General features: G+C 39.5%; 1 protein-coding gene across 1 annotated transcript in view; it reads left to right on the top strand.

Annotated features, from left to right (window-relative positions):
- Positions 1-13,764, top strand: part of LOC102270916 (uncharacterized) — a 302,710-nt gene that overhangs the window by 277,663 nt on the left and 11,283 nt on the right. The window contains exons 17-18 of the mRNA XM_070361434.1: positions 1,799-2,051; positions 6,006-6,169. Of these exons, the coding sequence (XP_070217535.1) occupies positions 1,799-2,051; positions 6,006-6,169 (417 nt within the window). The remainder of the gene's footprint in view (positions 1-1,798; positions 2,052-6,005; positions 6,170-13,764) is intronic.

Here is a 13,764-nt window from a genome sequence, read left to right as displayed (position 1 = left end):
GATAAAAACAAAGATGTGTGTATATTTTCAATTAAGAGGATTGCAAACTATTTAAGACACTTTGAAAAATAATGATGATTTGTGTTATACATATACAGTTATTGGTCATCTTTTGGAATTAAATCACAAACTTCTGTATATATTATAGCATATGAAAGTTTAAATATACTGAATAATTGTATCTTCATGGGAGAATGAAATAGGTCTTGTATTCCTTTATTCCCTCCTTCCTTCCCCCTGCCTCCCTTGTGTGTGTGTGTGTGTGTGAGAGTTTCTAAAGTAGGAAAAATAAATATTATGTGCTTGGGATGTTTACTTTATACTATTTGCTCTGTTACTGTTTCAATAGGAAAGGCAGCTCTGTCTTTATTCGTTGTTAGTGAAATGAGACTGCACAGATATCTTGGTGGCTCAATTTATCTAATGTCTTAAGCAACAGAGGATCTAAGCTCAAGAGAGAAGGGGAATACGTTAGGTACAACTGATTCACACTGTTGTATAGCAGAAACTGACATAACATTGGAAAGTAATTATACTCCAATTAAAAAAATAAAAGAAGAAGAATCAAAGGATCTAAACACTGGGTATTTTGTATTATTGCCTAGTTCCACAGGCTTGAAGCATACATGTCATGTTATAGTTATGGGGCATGACAATAGCCTCAGCAACAGTGAGAATTTTTCTGTTTTTTCTGTTAGGTCCTCTGATAAAGAAATGTATACATCTTATTTTATTTGATACTCACAGTGGCCTAAGAACAAAGCACAATAGTTTCCTTCAAAGCAAAGGTCAAGGAAAGGATAAAACGAAGAACTCTTTTTAGCAGAGAGCTGATAAGCAGGATACACAGACAGGATTAACTACAGAAGAGCAGCTCTATGAGGCTGAAACACAGCGGAGGGAAAAATGAGAGTCAAGGATGGCTCACTTGGCTTGGAAGGAGGGCGCCAAAGTCTGGACGAAGGCTTCTTGAATTACCGGCTCCCCTTGGATGCAAGCTTTAGATCCTAGGTTGCGTGAAGCTGTCCCTTTAGATGTTTCTGGGGTCAGCAGTGTCGTTGTTGTATGTAGGGGTCTAGCCAGAGAATCGTAAGCAAAACCGTTCAGCGACCTGAAACTTGCAGAGAATTATGAGATTTATGTGTATTTCTGATTTCTGTTAGAGGCTGCTGCTGCTGCTACTGCTGCTAAGTCCGACTCTGTGCGACCCCATAGATGGCAGCCCACCAGGCTCCCCCGTCCCTGGGATTCTCCAGGCAAGAGCACTGGAGTGGGTTGCCATTTCCTTCTCCAATGCATGAAAGTGGAAAGTGAAAGTGAAGTCGCTCAGTCGTGTCTGACTCTTAGCGACCCCATGGACTGCAGCCTACCAGGCTCCTCTGTCCATGGGATTTTCCAGGCAAGAGTACTGGAGTGGGGTGCCATTGACTGAGTCGTTACTAAGTCCACTGATATACTTTGATTTCAGATAGCCTTCTAGTCAGTATGTCGACCTGCTGGCTGGTTTTTAGTCTAAAGAACGCTCTTCTCAGTGGATTAAAATGGTATCCTTTTTATGACAGCATATGCAATTTAAAGAACAATGAACAAGGTAGAATTTACCATTTCCTTGAAAGTGAGCTGTTGAGATTCTAAGGAAAAGATGAAAGACTTCTAACACTTAACTTTGATATGCTGTTAAGTGTCACAATTTCTGCATTAAAATAAAAACACATTGTTCTGCCAAGTGTTTTGTTTACTTAGCGTTTTACGGAATTCTTCTCCTTTGCACGGGTGTCGCTCCTTTGTTTTCCTGCAGATTTCGTTTCTCCCCTCTCACGGTGGAGCTCTGCTACCCAACGTCTTCCCTTCACATCGCAGAAGAGATGCTTATCGTTGTGGTGGGGCCTTTCATGCTGAACACAGTGGTCCTTTCCTTGGTTCTGGTCAGATGGGGCTGTCAGCTACTGTTTGCCTTCTGCCCTGACGTCCTGTCAAAGTTAATCATCACCATGGGACTATGGGCAGTTCTGGACCCACTGGCAGTATTCACTGTGGATACTGTCCTGGGGGTAAGTCAAGTAAAATAATCGGGATACGAGTCCTTGACATAGAATGTAATGTTAGTGCACAAATCAGTTGACACGGGAAGCTTTGATAATCATGCTTAATTCAATATGCATCTTAAATCTAAGTTATTCATTTTCTTCTCATAATAAAAATTTGTGGATGTCTAATGCAATCATTTTAAGTGTAGTTTTAGCTATTGTAGTTGTAGTTAAACACTTGCAAAAAACAGAAAATAGTGGAGATCAAATCCAAACTAACTGGTGCATTTTCAAAATTATTACAAAGAAGGTTTCTTTTGTAACCTTTTTGGTAATTTTTTTTTAATACAAAGGATTTTCACAGCCAAACTTTGTAAAAAGTAATTGTACAGTAGTTCCTTTACTCAGTTAGGTTATTTATTTCCTTTTGATTTAATACTCTGTAGTAATAGATATATTCAAGAAGAAGAGCTTTTTAAAGATTTCTAAATAATAAATAATTTAAATAATTTCTCCACAGGCATTTGACATTTGTGATGTTATATGAAATGACAAAACAGTGCATTTTCACTCTAAAATATATAGTTTAGGATTTCATAATTAACAATGATATACTACAATATGAATATGTATAAAACATGCTAATAATGATTCTAAATCAAATATTCATTCATAAAATTATCTTAATTCATGTAATAATATTCCTTAACTACTCTATTTCTCCTTTTAAGAAGATGGTTTTCCAACTGGTATATATATGTTTCGACTCTATTCATTGTGTCCAGCAGATCATAGCTTGGAGAAGGAAATGGAAACCCACTCCAGTATTCTTGCCTGGAGGATTCTATGGCCAGAGAAGTCTGGCAGGCTACATTCCATGGCCTTGAAAGAGTCGGACACGACTTAGTGACCAAACCACCACCACCACCAGATCATAGCAAGGGGATTTTTGATGGACCCTGCTTGTTAATTGTGTTTGAAATAGACTTTGCCAATAATTAAACCAGTCAATCCTAAAGGAAATCAGTCCTGAATATTCATTGGAAGCAGTGATGCTGAAGCTGAAGCTCCAATACTTTGGCCGCCTGATGTGAAGAACTGACTCATTGGAAAAGACCCTGATGCTGGGAAAGACTGAAGGCAGGAGGAGAAGGGGGCGGCAGAGGATGAGATGGTTGGATGGCATCACTGACTCAATGGACATGAGTTTGAGCAAGCTCCCTGAGTTGGTGGTGATGGGCAGGGAAGCCTGGTGTGCTGCAGTCCATGGGTCACAAAGAGTCAGACATGACTGAGTGACTGAACTGAACTGAACTGCCAATAATGGCTTCCCGGGTGGCTCAGTAGTAGAAAATCCATCTGACAATGAAAGAGACATGTGTTCGATCCCTGTGTTGGAGGATCCCCTGGAGTAGAAAATGGCTACACACTCCAGTATTCTTGCCTGGGAAATCCCATGGACAGAGGAGCCTGCCAGGTTACAGTCTGTGGGTTGCAGAAGAGTTGGATGTGACTTAGTGACTGAACACACACACACACACACACACACACAGTGTTACATTCATCTGCTAGAATCCAAGTCAGCTTCCATCAGGTCACAGACCTCTGTACTGGTTCTGAGATGGCCCTGCTGGAGCCTACTTTCCTGTAGATGACATCAGAGGCCCCAGGGTAAATTAACAGAGCATGTTTTGTCAGCTGCCTTTGGTATAGTGGACTATTCATCTGGTGCTCTCTCTAGGGGATCTGGTTGGAACAGGAAAGCCGTTCCAGGAGGGCTGTGAGATCTCAAATCATAAAGGGCAGCTGCTCATCCTCCCAGATGGCTTCCTATGTGATGTTGCAATAGGACCACCTCACCTTCTGAGGTAGCTCCTCACCTTCTCAGTAGACACACGAGGTCCCAGGAGGAGCTGGGAGATACCAGGGGCGACGGTCCTACTGGAAGGTAGATAGCATCCTTCTCTGCCCCTCCTGCTCAGTAATCCTTGGTGGCAAGTCTCCTTACTAACCTGGAGTCCACAAGAAATAGGAACGTGGACAAAATCTAGTTGGTCCCAGCCAATCCACTCAGAATGTGAATGAGGCTAATCAAAGGGATGAAAAGACTTAGGATGGGATGGAAAACACAACCACTTCTAACTGTAGCCCACCAGACTCCTCTGTCCATGGAATTCCCCAGGCAAGAATAGTGGAGAGGGCTGCCACTCCCTTCTCCAGGGAAACTTCCCAACCCAAGGATTGAACCCAGGTCTCCTGCATTACAGGTGGGATTTTTTACCCTCTGAGCCACCTGGGAAGTCCCTCTAACTGATCAGGCTCTCTCTTCTGACCTGTCATCAAGGCGGTCCATGGTACTGAGACTTCAGACAGGCTAGACACAGGCTAGAACCTGAAAGCAACTCTTCTAAGTACCAACAAACTCTCGCTGGAACACGATTGTACCTCTAATCCTTTACACGGAGACTGGACACTAGGTACATGAGCAAGCTCGAAGCACACTGCTTTTAGTTCATTTTAATGATGTTAAAGTTACATCTCACAGAGTCACCAATCACACTTATCTGCAGGTTGTAAACAGGGTTCCTTCCTCTCAGAGATAAGAAGTCTGCATTCTCACACAAGGCCGAAGAAGCCATTAGTGGGCTTAGAACCTCAAGGGCTCTAGTCTTGTGAGAGCAGCCTGGAACCCTGAGCAAGGGAAAGCCAGCCTAGCGAACAGCCAAGGCAAGGGAGATGTCTTCTCAGATCTGCTGCCCAAAGTCCTAGCAACAGGCTTACATTTTGCAAGGGAAATCCATTTACTTCTGTAAATCCCAGAACAGCACGTAGAAATAAGTTCTGGAGTGGTGGTGGAAGAAGCAGTAGTTGAGAGTTGGAACATCAGTGCCAGATATTTTGATGTAAGAAAAATACAAGTTAACCTCTCCAGGCTCCTGGTTTTTTCTCTACATGTGAACTATGGATTCGTTTTAAACGTGCCCCTGCTGTTTAGTCGCTATGGTCGTGTCTGACTGTCTTGTGACCCCATGGAGTGTAGCCCGCCAGGCTCCTCTGTCCATGGGATTTCCCAGGCAAGAAGGCTGGAGTGGGTTGCCTTGCCCTCTTCCAGGGGATATTCCCGACCCAGGCACCAAATCCACATCTTCTGCATTGCAGAAGGATTCATATTTATATAATGGTCAGTTTAATAAATATTTTTTAAAAAGTAGAGAAAGACGTCCTTCTCACTTACATCGGGAAAAAATACCTTATTTACATTTATATGGCATATGACTTCCACTTGAGATCATGAGAGTCATAATTAAAGAACATTCATGTTTTATAAAACTCAAAGGTCAAAGAAGTCATATGACAACATCTTAGGCACACAGAGTTTTATATTCACTTTTAAAGACCTCTTTGCCTTGTATTTATTTCTAACCCAAATATATTCTATAAGAATATAAGAATATATTTTCCCCTGTTTAAAATAAAGATGCTATTAAATTGACCTAATGTAAACTTTTGTTTTCAAGCTTGCATTAAATAGCCTGATAACTTTTTTTTATAAGTTTTTAAAATAGCCATCTATTTTACACACAGCACAAATTAAATTTCTTTCAAATCTGCTTCAGAAAGAAAAGAATCTTTCTACCATGGTATTTAATTTCTTCATATCTTATGCTCATTAAATCAGAAGTTAATAGTACATAAATAAAACATGGCTTTTACTTTATGAATTACATGTAGAGTACACTCATTTAAATGCTTATAGAGAAAATGAGAAAACCCTGGTAAGCCAACCATGCGAGCCGGGTCTTTTCCTTTTCCTTCCTGCAACTGAAGATACGACCAGCTTGTGCACCTTGAACATTTAATTTAAAAACAAATTATACTATCCGATGGTTTTTGCATACTTATATTATCTAACTTGATGATCACTGTTTTCTCCTTATTATTATTATTTTTTTTTTCATTTGTATCTTCTTTTGTCAGCGACTTACACAGAGGGAGGAGACTCCAGTCGCTGATGCGGCAAAACTGTACTGGATGTTTGAAAGAACCATGCAATCTGGAATTCTTGGTGTGATGCTCACGGTGCTACTTTATGTCCTACTGTTCATCATTTCGTCTTTGATTTTATATGTGTATTGTCTCAGGTAAGGTGTTCCAGTCCTGTTCTTCAGAGTGTTCAGCCTCCAGTCTTGTTATATGTTGAGGCTGTGGGAATATGGATAAAGAAGAGAGGGTAGGTGCACGTCTCCACACTAAGGTAGAGATCTCTTTCTTGTATGTAGAAGACCAGCCAAGAAATTATTTGAGCTTTGGGGAATGTTTTCTCCTTTATAGGAAGAACTAATTTTACTGTGAATCATTATACTTGTTTCTTCAAACCAAGGACCAAGAAGAAACAAGGAGCAATCCCATGATACACAATGGCAGTCTGGAAAATTTTCTGGAAGACTTGTCTAAATTTCTCTTTTCTTCACTCTTCCAACTCACTTTCTTCCCTCTCTCACCACCCCTGACAAAATCACCACAAGAAGAACCATCTTTCAACGTTGAGCCTGAATATCATAGAGGTAGACTTGACAGGTTGTTAACTTAGCAAGCAAAATACGTGGGTGGAGAAAAACAAGAAATGTCCAAATACAAGGCTGTATAAAAGTGCTGGGAAGATTTCACTCTGTCCATGGCTTCCTTTGCTGGCAGAAGCTTTTTGTTTTGTTACAGTCATGCTTGTCCAATTTTACTTTTGTTGCTGTGCTTTTTAAAAGTTTTGAAATTATTTCCAAAGCTGATGCCATGAAACTCTCCTCCTACATTTTTTGGTATACATCTTACAGTTTCAAGTCTTATATTTGTACTTCATCTATTTTGAGTTGATTTTTGTGAGTGGTTTAATATAAACACCAAATCTTACTCTTTTGCATGTAGATATCCAGTTTTCCCAACAGCATTTACTGAAAAGACCACCCTTTCCCCATTGTGTACTCTTGGTATTTTTGTTAAAGATCAGTTGACTATATGCATGGACTTATTTCTGGGCTCTCTAGTTCGTTCTATTGCTCTGTGTGTCTGTGTTTATGCAGTACCATACTTTTATAACTACTGTGGTTTTATAATATAATCCAACAATTCCAGTTCTGGAGATTTATTCAAAAATATTAAAATCAGGACCTTAAAGAGAAATTAGCACCCCCATGTTCATCGGAGCACTATTCACAATAGCCAAGCTTCCCTGATGGTTCTGATGGTAAATTGTCTGCCTGCAATGCAGGAGACTCAAGTTTGATCCCTAGAGAAGGGAATGGCTACCCACTCCAGTAGTCTTGCCTGGAGAACTCCATGCACAGAGGAGCCTGGTGGGCTACAATCCACGGGGTCACAAAGAGTCAGACATGACTGAGTGACTAACACTAACTCCTAACTAAGCTGTAGAAACAAGCTAAATGTCCATTAGCAGATGAATGGGAAAAAATATGGTATATACTTACAAGGGATAGAGCCAAAGCAAAAAGAATACCCAGCTGTGGATGTGACTGGTGATAGAAGCAAGGTCCGATGCTGTAAAGAGCAATATTGCATAGGAACCTGGAATGTCAGGTCCATGAATCAAGGCAAATTGGAAGTGGTCAAACAAGAGATGGCAAGAGTGAATGTCAACATTCTAGGAATCAGCAAACTCAAATGGACTGGAATGGGTGAATTGAACTCAGATGACCATTATATCTACTACTGCTGAGGGCAGGAATCCCTCAGAAGAAATGGAATAGCCATCATGGTCAACAAAAGAGTCCAAAATGCAGTACTTGGATGCAATCTCAAAAACGACAGAATGATCTCTGTTCATTTCAAGGCAAAACCATTCAATATCACAGTAATCCAAGTCTGTGCCCCAACCAGTAACGCTGAAGAAGCTGAAGTTGAATGGTTCTATGAAGACCTACAAGACCTTTTAGAACTAACACCGAAAAAAGATGTCCTTTTCATTATAGGGGACTGGAATGCAAAAGTAAAAAGTCAAGAAACACCTGGAGTAACAGGCAAATTTGGCCTTGGAATACGGAATGAAGCAGGGCAAAAACTAATACAGTTTTGCCAAGAAAATGCACTGGTCATAGCAAACACCCTCTTTCAACAACACAAGAGAAGACTCTACACATGGACATCACCAGACGGTCAACACTGAAATCAAATTGATTATGTTCTTTGCAGCCAAAGATGGAGAAGCTGTATATAGTCAACAAAAACAAGACCGGGAGCTGACTGTGGCTCAGATCATGAACTCCTTATTACCAAATTCAGACTTAAATTGAAAAAAGTAGGGAAAATCACTAGACCATTCAGGTATGACCTAAATCAAATCCCTTATGATTATACAGTGGAAGTGAGAAATAGATTTAAGGGACTAGATCTGATAGACAGAGTGCCTGATGAACTATGGAATGAGGTTTGTGACATTGTACAGGAGACAGGGATCAAGACTATGCCCATGGAAAAGAAATGCAGAAAAGCAAAATGGCTGTCTGGGGAGGCCTTACAAATAGCTGTGAAAAGAAGAGAAGTGAAAAGCAAAGGAGAAAAGGAAAAATATAAGCATCTGAATGCAGAGTTCCAAAGAATGGCAAGAAGAGATAGGAAAGCCTTCCTCAGTGATCAATGCAAAGAAATAGAGGAAAACAACAGAATGGGAAAGACTAGAGATCTCTTCAAGAAAATTAGAGGTACCAAGGGAACATTTCATGCAAAGATGGGCTCGATAAAGGACAGAAATGGTATGGACCTAACAGAAGCAGAAGATATTAAGAAGAGGTGGCAAGAATACACAGAAGAACTGTACAAAAAAGATCTTCACGGCCCAGATAATCACAATGGTGTGATCACCCACCTAGAGCCAGACATCCTGGAATGTGAAGTCCAGTGGGCCTTAGAAAGCATCACTATGAACAAAGCTAGTGGAGGTGATGGAATTCCAGTTGAGCTATTTCAAATCCTGAAAGATGATGCTGTGAAAGTGCTTCATTCAATATGCCAGCAAATCTGGAAAATGCAGCAGTGGCCACAGGACTGGAAAAGGTCAGTTTTCATTCCAATCCCAAAGAAAGGCAATGCCAAAGAATGCTCAAACTACTGCACAATTGCACTCATCTCACATGCTAGTAAAGTCATGCTCAAAATTCTCCAAGCTAGGCTTCAGCAATACGTGAACCGTGAACTTCCTGATGTTCAAGCTGGTTTTAGAAAAGGCAGAAGACCCAGAGATCAAATTGCCAACATCCTCTGGATCATCAAAAAAGCAAGAGAGTTCCAGAAAAACATCTATTTCTGCTTTATTGACTATGCCAAACCTTTGACTGTGTGGATCACAATAAACTGTGGAAAATTCTGAAAGAGATGGGAATACCAGACCACCTGACCTGCCTCTTGAGAAATCTGTATGCAGCTCAGGAAGCAACAGTTAGAACTGGACATGGAACAACAGACTGGTTCCAAATAGGAAAAGGAGTATGTCAAGGCTGTATATTGTCACCCTGCTTATTTAACTTATATGCAGAGTACATCATGAGAAACGCTGGACTGGAAGAAACACAAGCTGGAATCAAGATTGCCGGGAGAAATATCAATAACCTCAGATATGCAGATGACACCACCCTTATGGCAGAAAGTGAAGAGGAAAAAGCCTCTTGATGAAAGTGAAAGTGGAGAGTGAAAAAGTTGGCTTAAAGCTCAACATTCAGAAAACGAAGATCATGGCATCTGGTCCCATCACTTCATGGGAAATAGATGGGGAAACAGTGGAAACAGTGTCAGACTTTATTTTTGGAGGCTCCAAAATCACTGCAGATAGTGATTGCAGCCATGAAATTAAAAGACGCTTACTCCTTGGAAGGAAAGTTATGACCAACCTAGATAGCATATTCAAAAGCAGAGACATTACTTTGCCAACAAAGGAAAGACGCTTACTCCTTGGAAGGAAAGTTATGACCAACCTAGACAGCATATTTCAAAAGCAGAGACATTACTTTGCCAACAAAGGTCCGTCTAGTCAAGGCTATGGTTTTTCCTGTGGTCATGTATGGATGTGAGAGTTGGACTGTGAAGAAGGCTGAGCACCAAAGAATTGATGCTTTTGAACTGTGGTGTTGGAGAAGACTCTTGAGAGTCCCTTGGACTGCAAGGAGATCCAACCAGTCCATTCTGAAGGAGATCAGCCCTGGGATTTCTTTGGAAGGAATGATGCTGAAGCTGAAACTCCAGTACTTTGGCCACCTCATGTGAAGAGCTGACTCACTGGAAAAGACTCTGATGCTGGGAGGGATTGAGGGCAGGAGGAGAAGGGGACGCCAGAGGATGAGATGGCTGGATGGCATCACTGACTCGATGAACTTGAGTCTGAGCGGACTCCGGGAGTTTGTGATGGACTGGGAGGCCTGGTGTGCTGGGATTCATGGGGTCGCAAAGAGTCGGACACGACTGAGCGACTGAACTGAACTGAACTGAACTGAACTGATACTTACAATGGAATGTCGTTCAGCCTTAAAGAAGGGAGTCCTGTATTATGTGACAGCAATGATGCATTTTGAGGACGTTATACTAAGTGAAATAAGCTAGTCATTGGAGGACAAGTACTGCATGATTCCACTTACATGAGATATCTAAAACAGTCCAAGTCCCAGAAGCAGAATAGAATGATGGCTTTCAAAGGCCGAGGAAAAGGAAAATAGGAAGTGGTATTCAATAGATAGAAAGGTTCAGTTATGCAATATGATTAAGTTCTAGAGATCTGCTGGGTAATATTGTGCCTCTAGCAAAAAAGACTATACCATGCACTTAAAAAATTACTAAGAGGATAGATTTCATGTTAAGTGTTTTAAACAATTTTTTAAAAAGTGCCAGGAAGAGGTCACAGAGAAGGCAATGGCACCCCACTCCAGTACTCTTGCCTGGAAAATCCCATGGACGCAGGAGCCTGGTAGGCTGTAGTCCATGGGGTCGCTAAGAATTGGACACGACTGAGCGACTTCACTTTCACTTTTCACTTTCATGCACTGGAGAAGGAAATGGCAACCCACTCCAGTGTTCTTGCCTGGAGAATCCCAGGGACGGGGAGCCTGGTGGGCTGCCGTCTATGGGATGGCACAAAGTCGGACACGACTGAAGCGACTTAGCAGCAGCAGCAGCAGCAGCAGGAAGAGGTCAACACAGGAGTCTCTGGGAACATGGAGGAAAGGAACCTGCCCAAGTCTGGACATGGCAAGGACAGTAGTCAAACACTTCAGTTGAAATAGAACATTTGAGTGATTTTTGAAGTCTTCATATAATTTAGCTAGAAGAAAAACAAGGATGTAGGCAAAGAGACTCCAAACTCAGGAAACTCATCTCAGGGAATAATGCCAATATGGATCTGTGCATGTTGACTGGAGTGTGCATTCCTAACGCAGATGTTAAAGCAATACTTCTAACTCTTCTGAGTTTTTGGATCAATGCTGTCAACTGTGATAACCCAGTTGGCATCAAAGACGTGCAAAGGAGCTCAGGGCTGTGGTGCAGGCTGCTGAGAGGGCATTTGGTCTAGCTCTGGGCACCAGAAGTTCCCCAGTATGGGGACTGGCTATGTAAGCTTCAGCTTGGACCTTATGGAGTTGGGCTGACTGGATCTCATGTCACCAAAAGCCTGAGTGATTTCTTGCTGAAGGTTTTCTACTAGAAAAATCCTCAGTTTCTGGAGCTCTAGGAGAAGATTGACTGGGATGCTGGTTCTTTGCCTCTGTGCAAGGAGGGTCTTGAACTGGGTGTAATTACTTTGGATTTTGTAGTTGTAATAGAAGTATCGATCTTTTTAATGATTTTTGTTATTATAGGTAGCATATATGTCGTATAGTTATGAAATTGAAACTATAGAAAAGAATTAAAAAAGTAACTTAAAAACACTAGTAATTTGTTAAGTACTAACATTATTAATCTTTTGACAAATTCATTTCCATCTTTTCCTGTGTATGTTTATTTTTACAAAGTTGAAATTATACTTAGGATAACTTTATATGTCAATTTTTCATTTGTTTTGGTTTCTTTTAAATTGCAGTATAGCTAATTTACAATGTTGTGTTAATTTCAAGTGTATAACAAGAAGATTCAGTTATACATATATATATACATATTATTTTTCAGATTATTTTCCATTATACATTATTACAATATATTGAGTATAGTTCCTGGGCTATACAGTAGGCCCTTGTTTTTTTCTTTTTTATCTATTTTGTATATAGTTGTGTGTATCTGTTAATCCCAAATTTCCAATTTATCTTCTCCATACACCTCCCGCTCTCTGTTTTGGTAACCATAAGTTAGTTTTTTGTGTCTGTGAGTCTCTTTCTGTTTTGTAAATAATTTTTTATTTGTATCATTTTTTTAGATTCTATATGTAAATGATCCCACATGATAATTTTTCTTATATATATATTGATTTAAACTTAATGTTATATGATATTTTCATATTCTTTACTTCATGAGCATGTAATGCCTATACAATATTTTATAGCATATATGCAGTATAAAATATTTAAATACTACTTTATTCCTGGATGATAGAATTATTTTTCATTTTTGTGCATCCTATAAATAATTCTGGTGAACATCTTAAGACTCAAGATCTTGCCCTCATTTTCAATTACTGTTTGAGTAGAGTCCTAGCTATTTTGGTTCAGAGCTGATGTTTCTAAGACATCCTGTAACTAATTTGAAATTGTTTTCTAGAGAAGTTGTATAGATTTATGCTTTCACAACTGTGCGTGGGGAAACACCAAATCATGTTCATATCATGCATTAACCTTCTGTAATCTCACAGAAGAAGCAGAATCTCATCCTTTTCTAAACATGCATGCATTTTCCAGTTACTAAATATTCTCAATATGTTTATGACCCATTTTTATTTTCTCTTTTCTGAAATGCCTTTTAAGTGTCCTTTTCCCTTTTTTTCTAAGTTTTTATTACTAAGTCACGTGAGTTTAATACATAATAGCAGTATTAACTCTTGTGTCATACTTTAACAGATATTTTCCCCATTTGATAATTACCTTTTAAATGAATTTTTAATTTTTAAAACATAAATATTCATAATTTATATACAGTCAAGTCTTTGATCATTCTTATGACTTATTTAAATAGCTCTTAATCAAAAAATATATCCCCATTAGAGATTTTACAAGTGTTTGCTTCTATTTTTATTTGGACCTTATTTTCAATGAAATCCTAATCATAAGCCATGTAGAATTCATTTGCTGTGGCTAGTGTCAAGATCTAAATGCAGCATTGTTTTTAAAAATTTTTCTGGTCTGTTCTTTGTTTGCACTATCTTTAAATATTAACTGTTTTGCCATTTTATCTTATGGGCTTTTCTTTTAAGTAATTTTAATTCACCAGCTTATGTTTCAGATATAATAGAGTTTCTCTTTTCTAGAGTTTCTTTTCAAAATTTTACCTGTTTACCAAACTTTTATAGATGGCCATCTATAGGCATTGACTCAAGGAGAAACTTTGAAGACCACCTGTATCCCTCAGAGTGTTTACTGCTTATTTGGCTCTGCAGCATTCCTCATAACCCTTTCAAGTAAAGCTTCTCTTGATTTTATACAAATCTTATAACTCTAAATTCTTTATCTGAATAATCCAAAAGATCTATAGGCTGCATGCATCTTTTTTTAATAATATGCAGAGAATGAGAAACCACACTTTAAATGTCAGTTAGGTTTGT

Source organism: Bos mutus, chromosome 23 (genome assembly GCF_027580195.1).
Source record: "Bos mutus isolate GX-2022 chromosome 23, NWIPB_WYAK_1.1, whole genome shotgun sequence".
NCBI classification, from domain to species: Eukaryota; Metazoa; Chordata; class Mammalia; order Artiodactyla; family Bovidae; genus Bos; species Bos mutus.
This window is presented reverse-complemented; position numbering and strand designations above follow the sequence as displayed.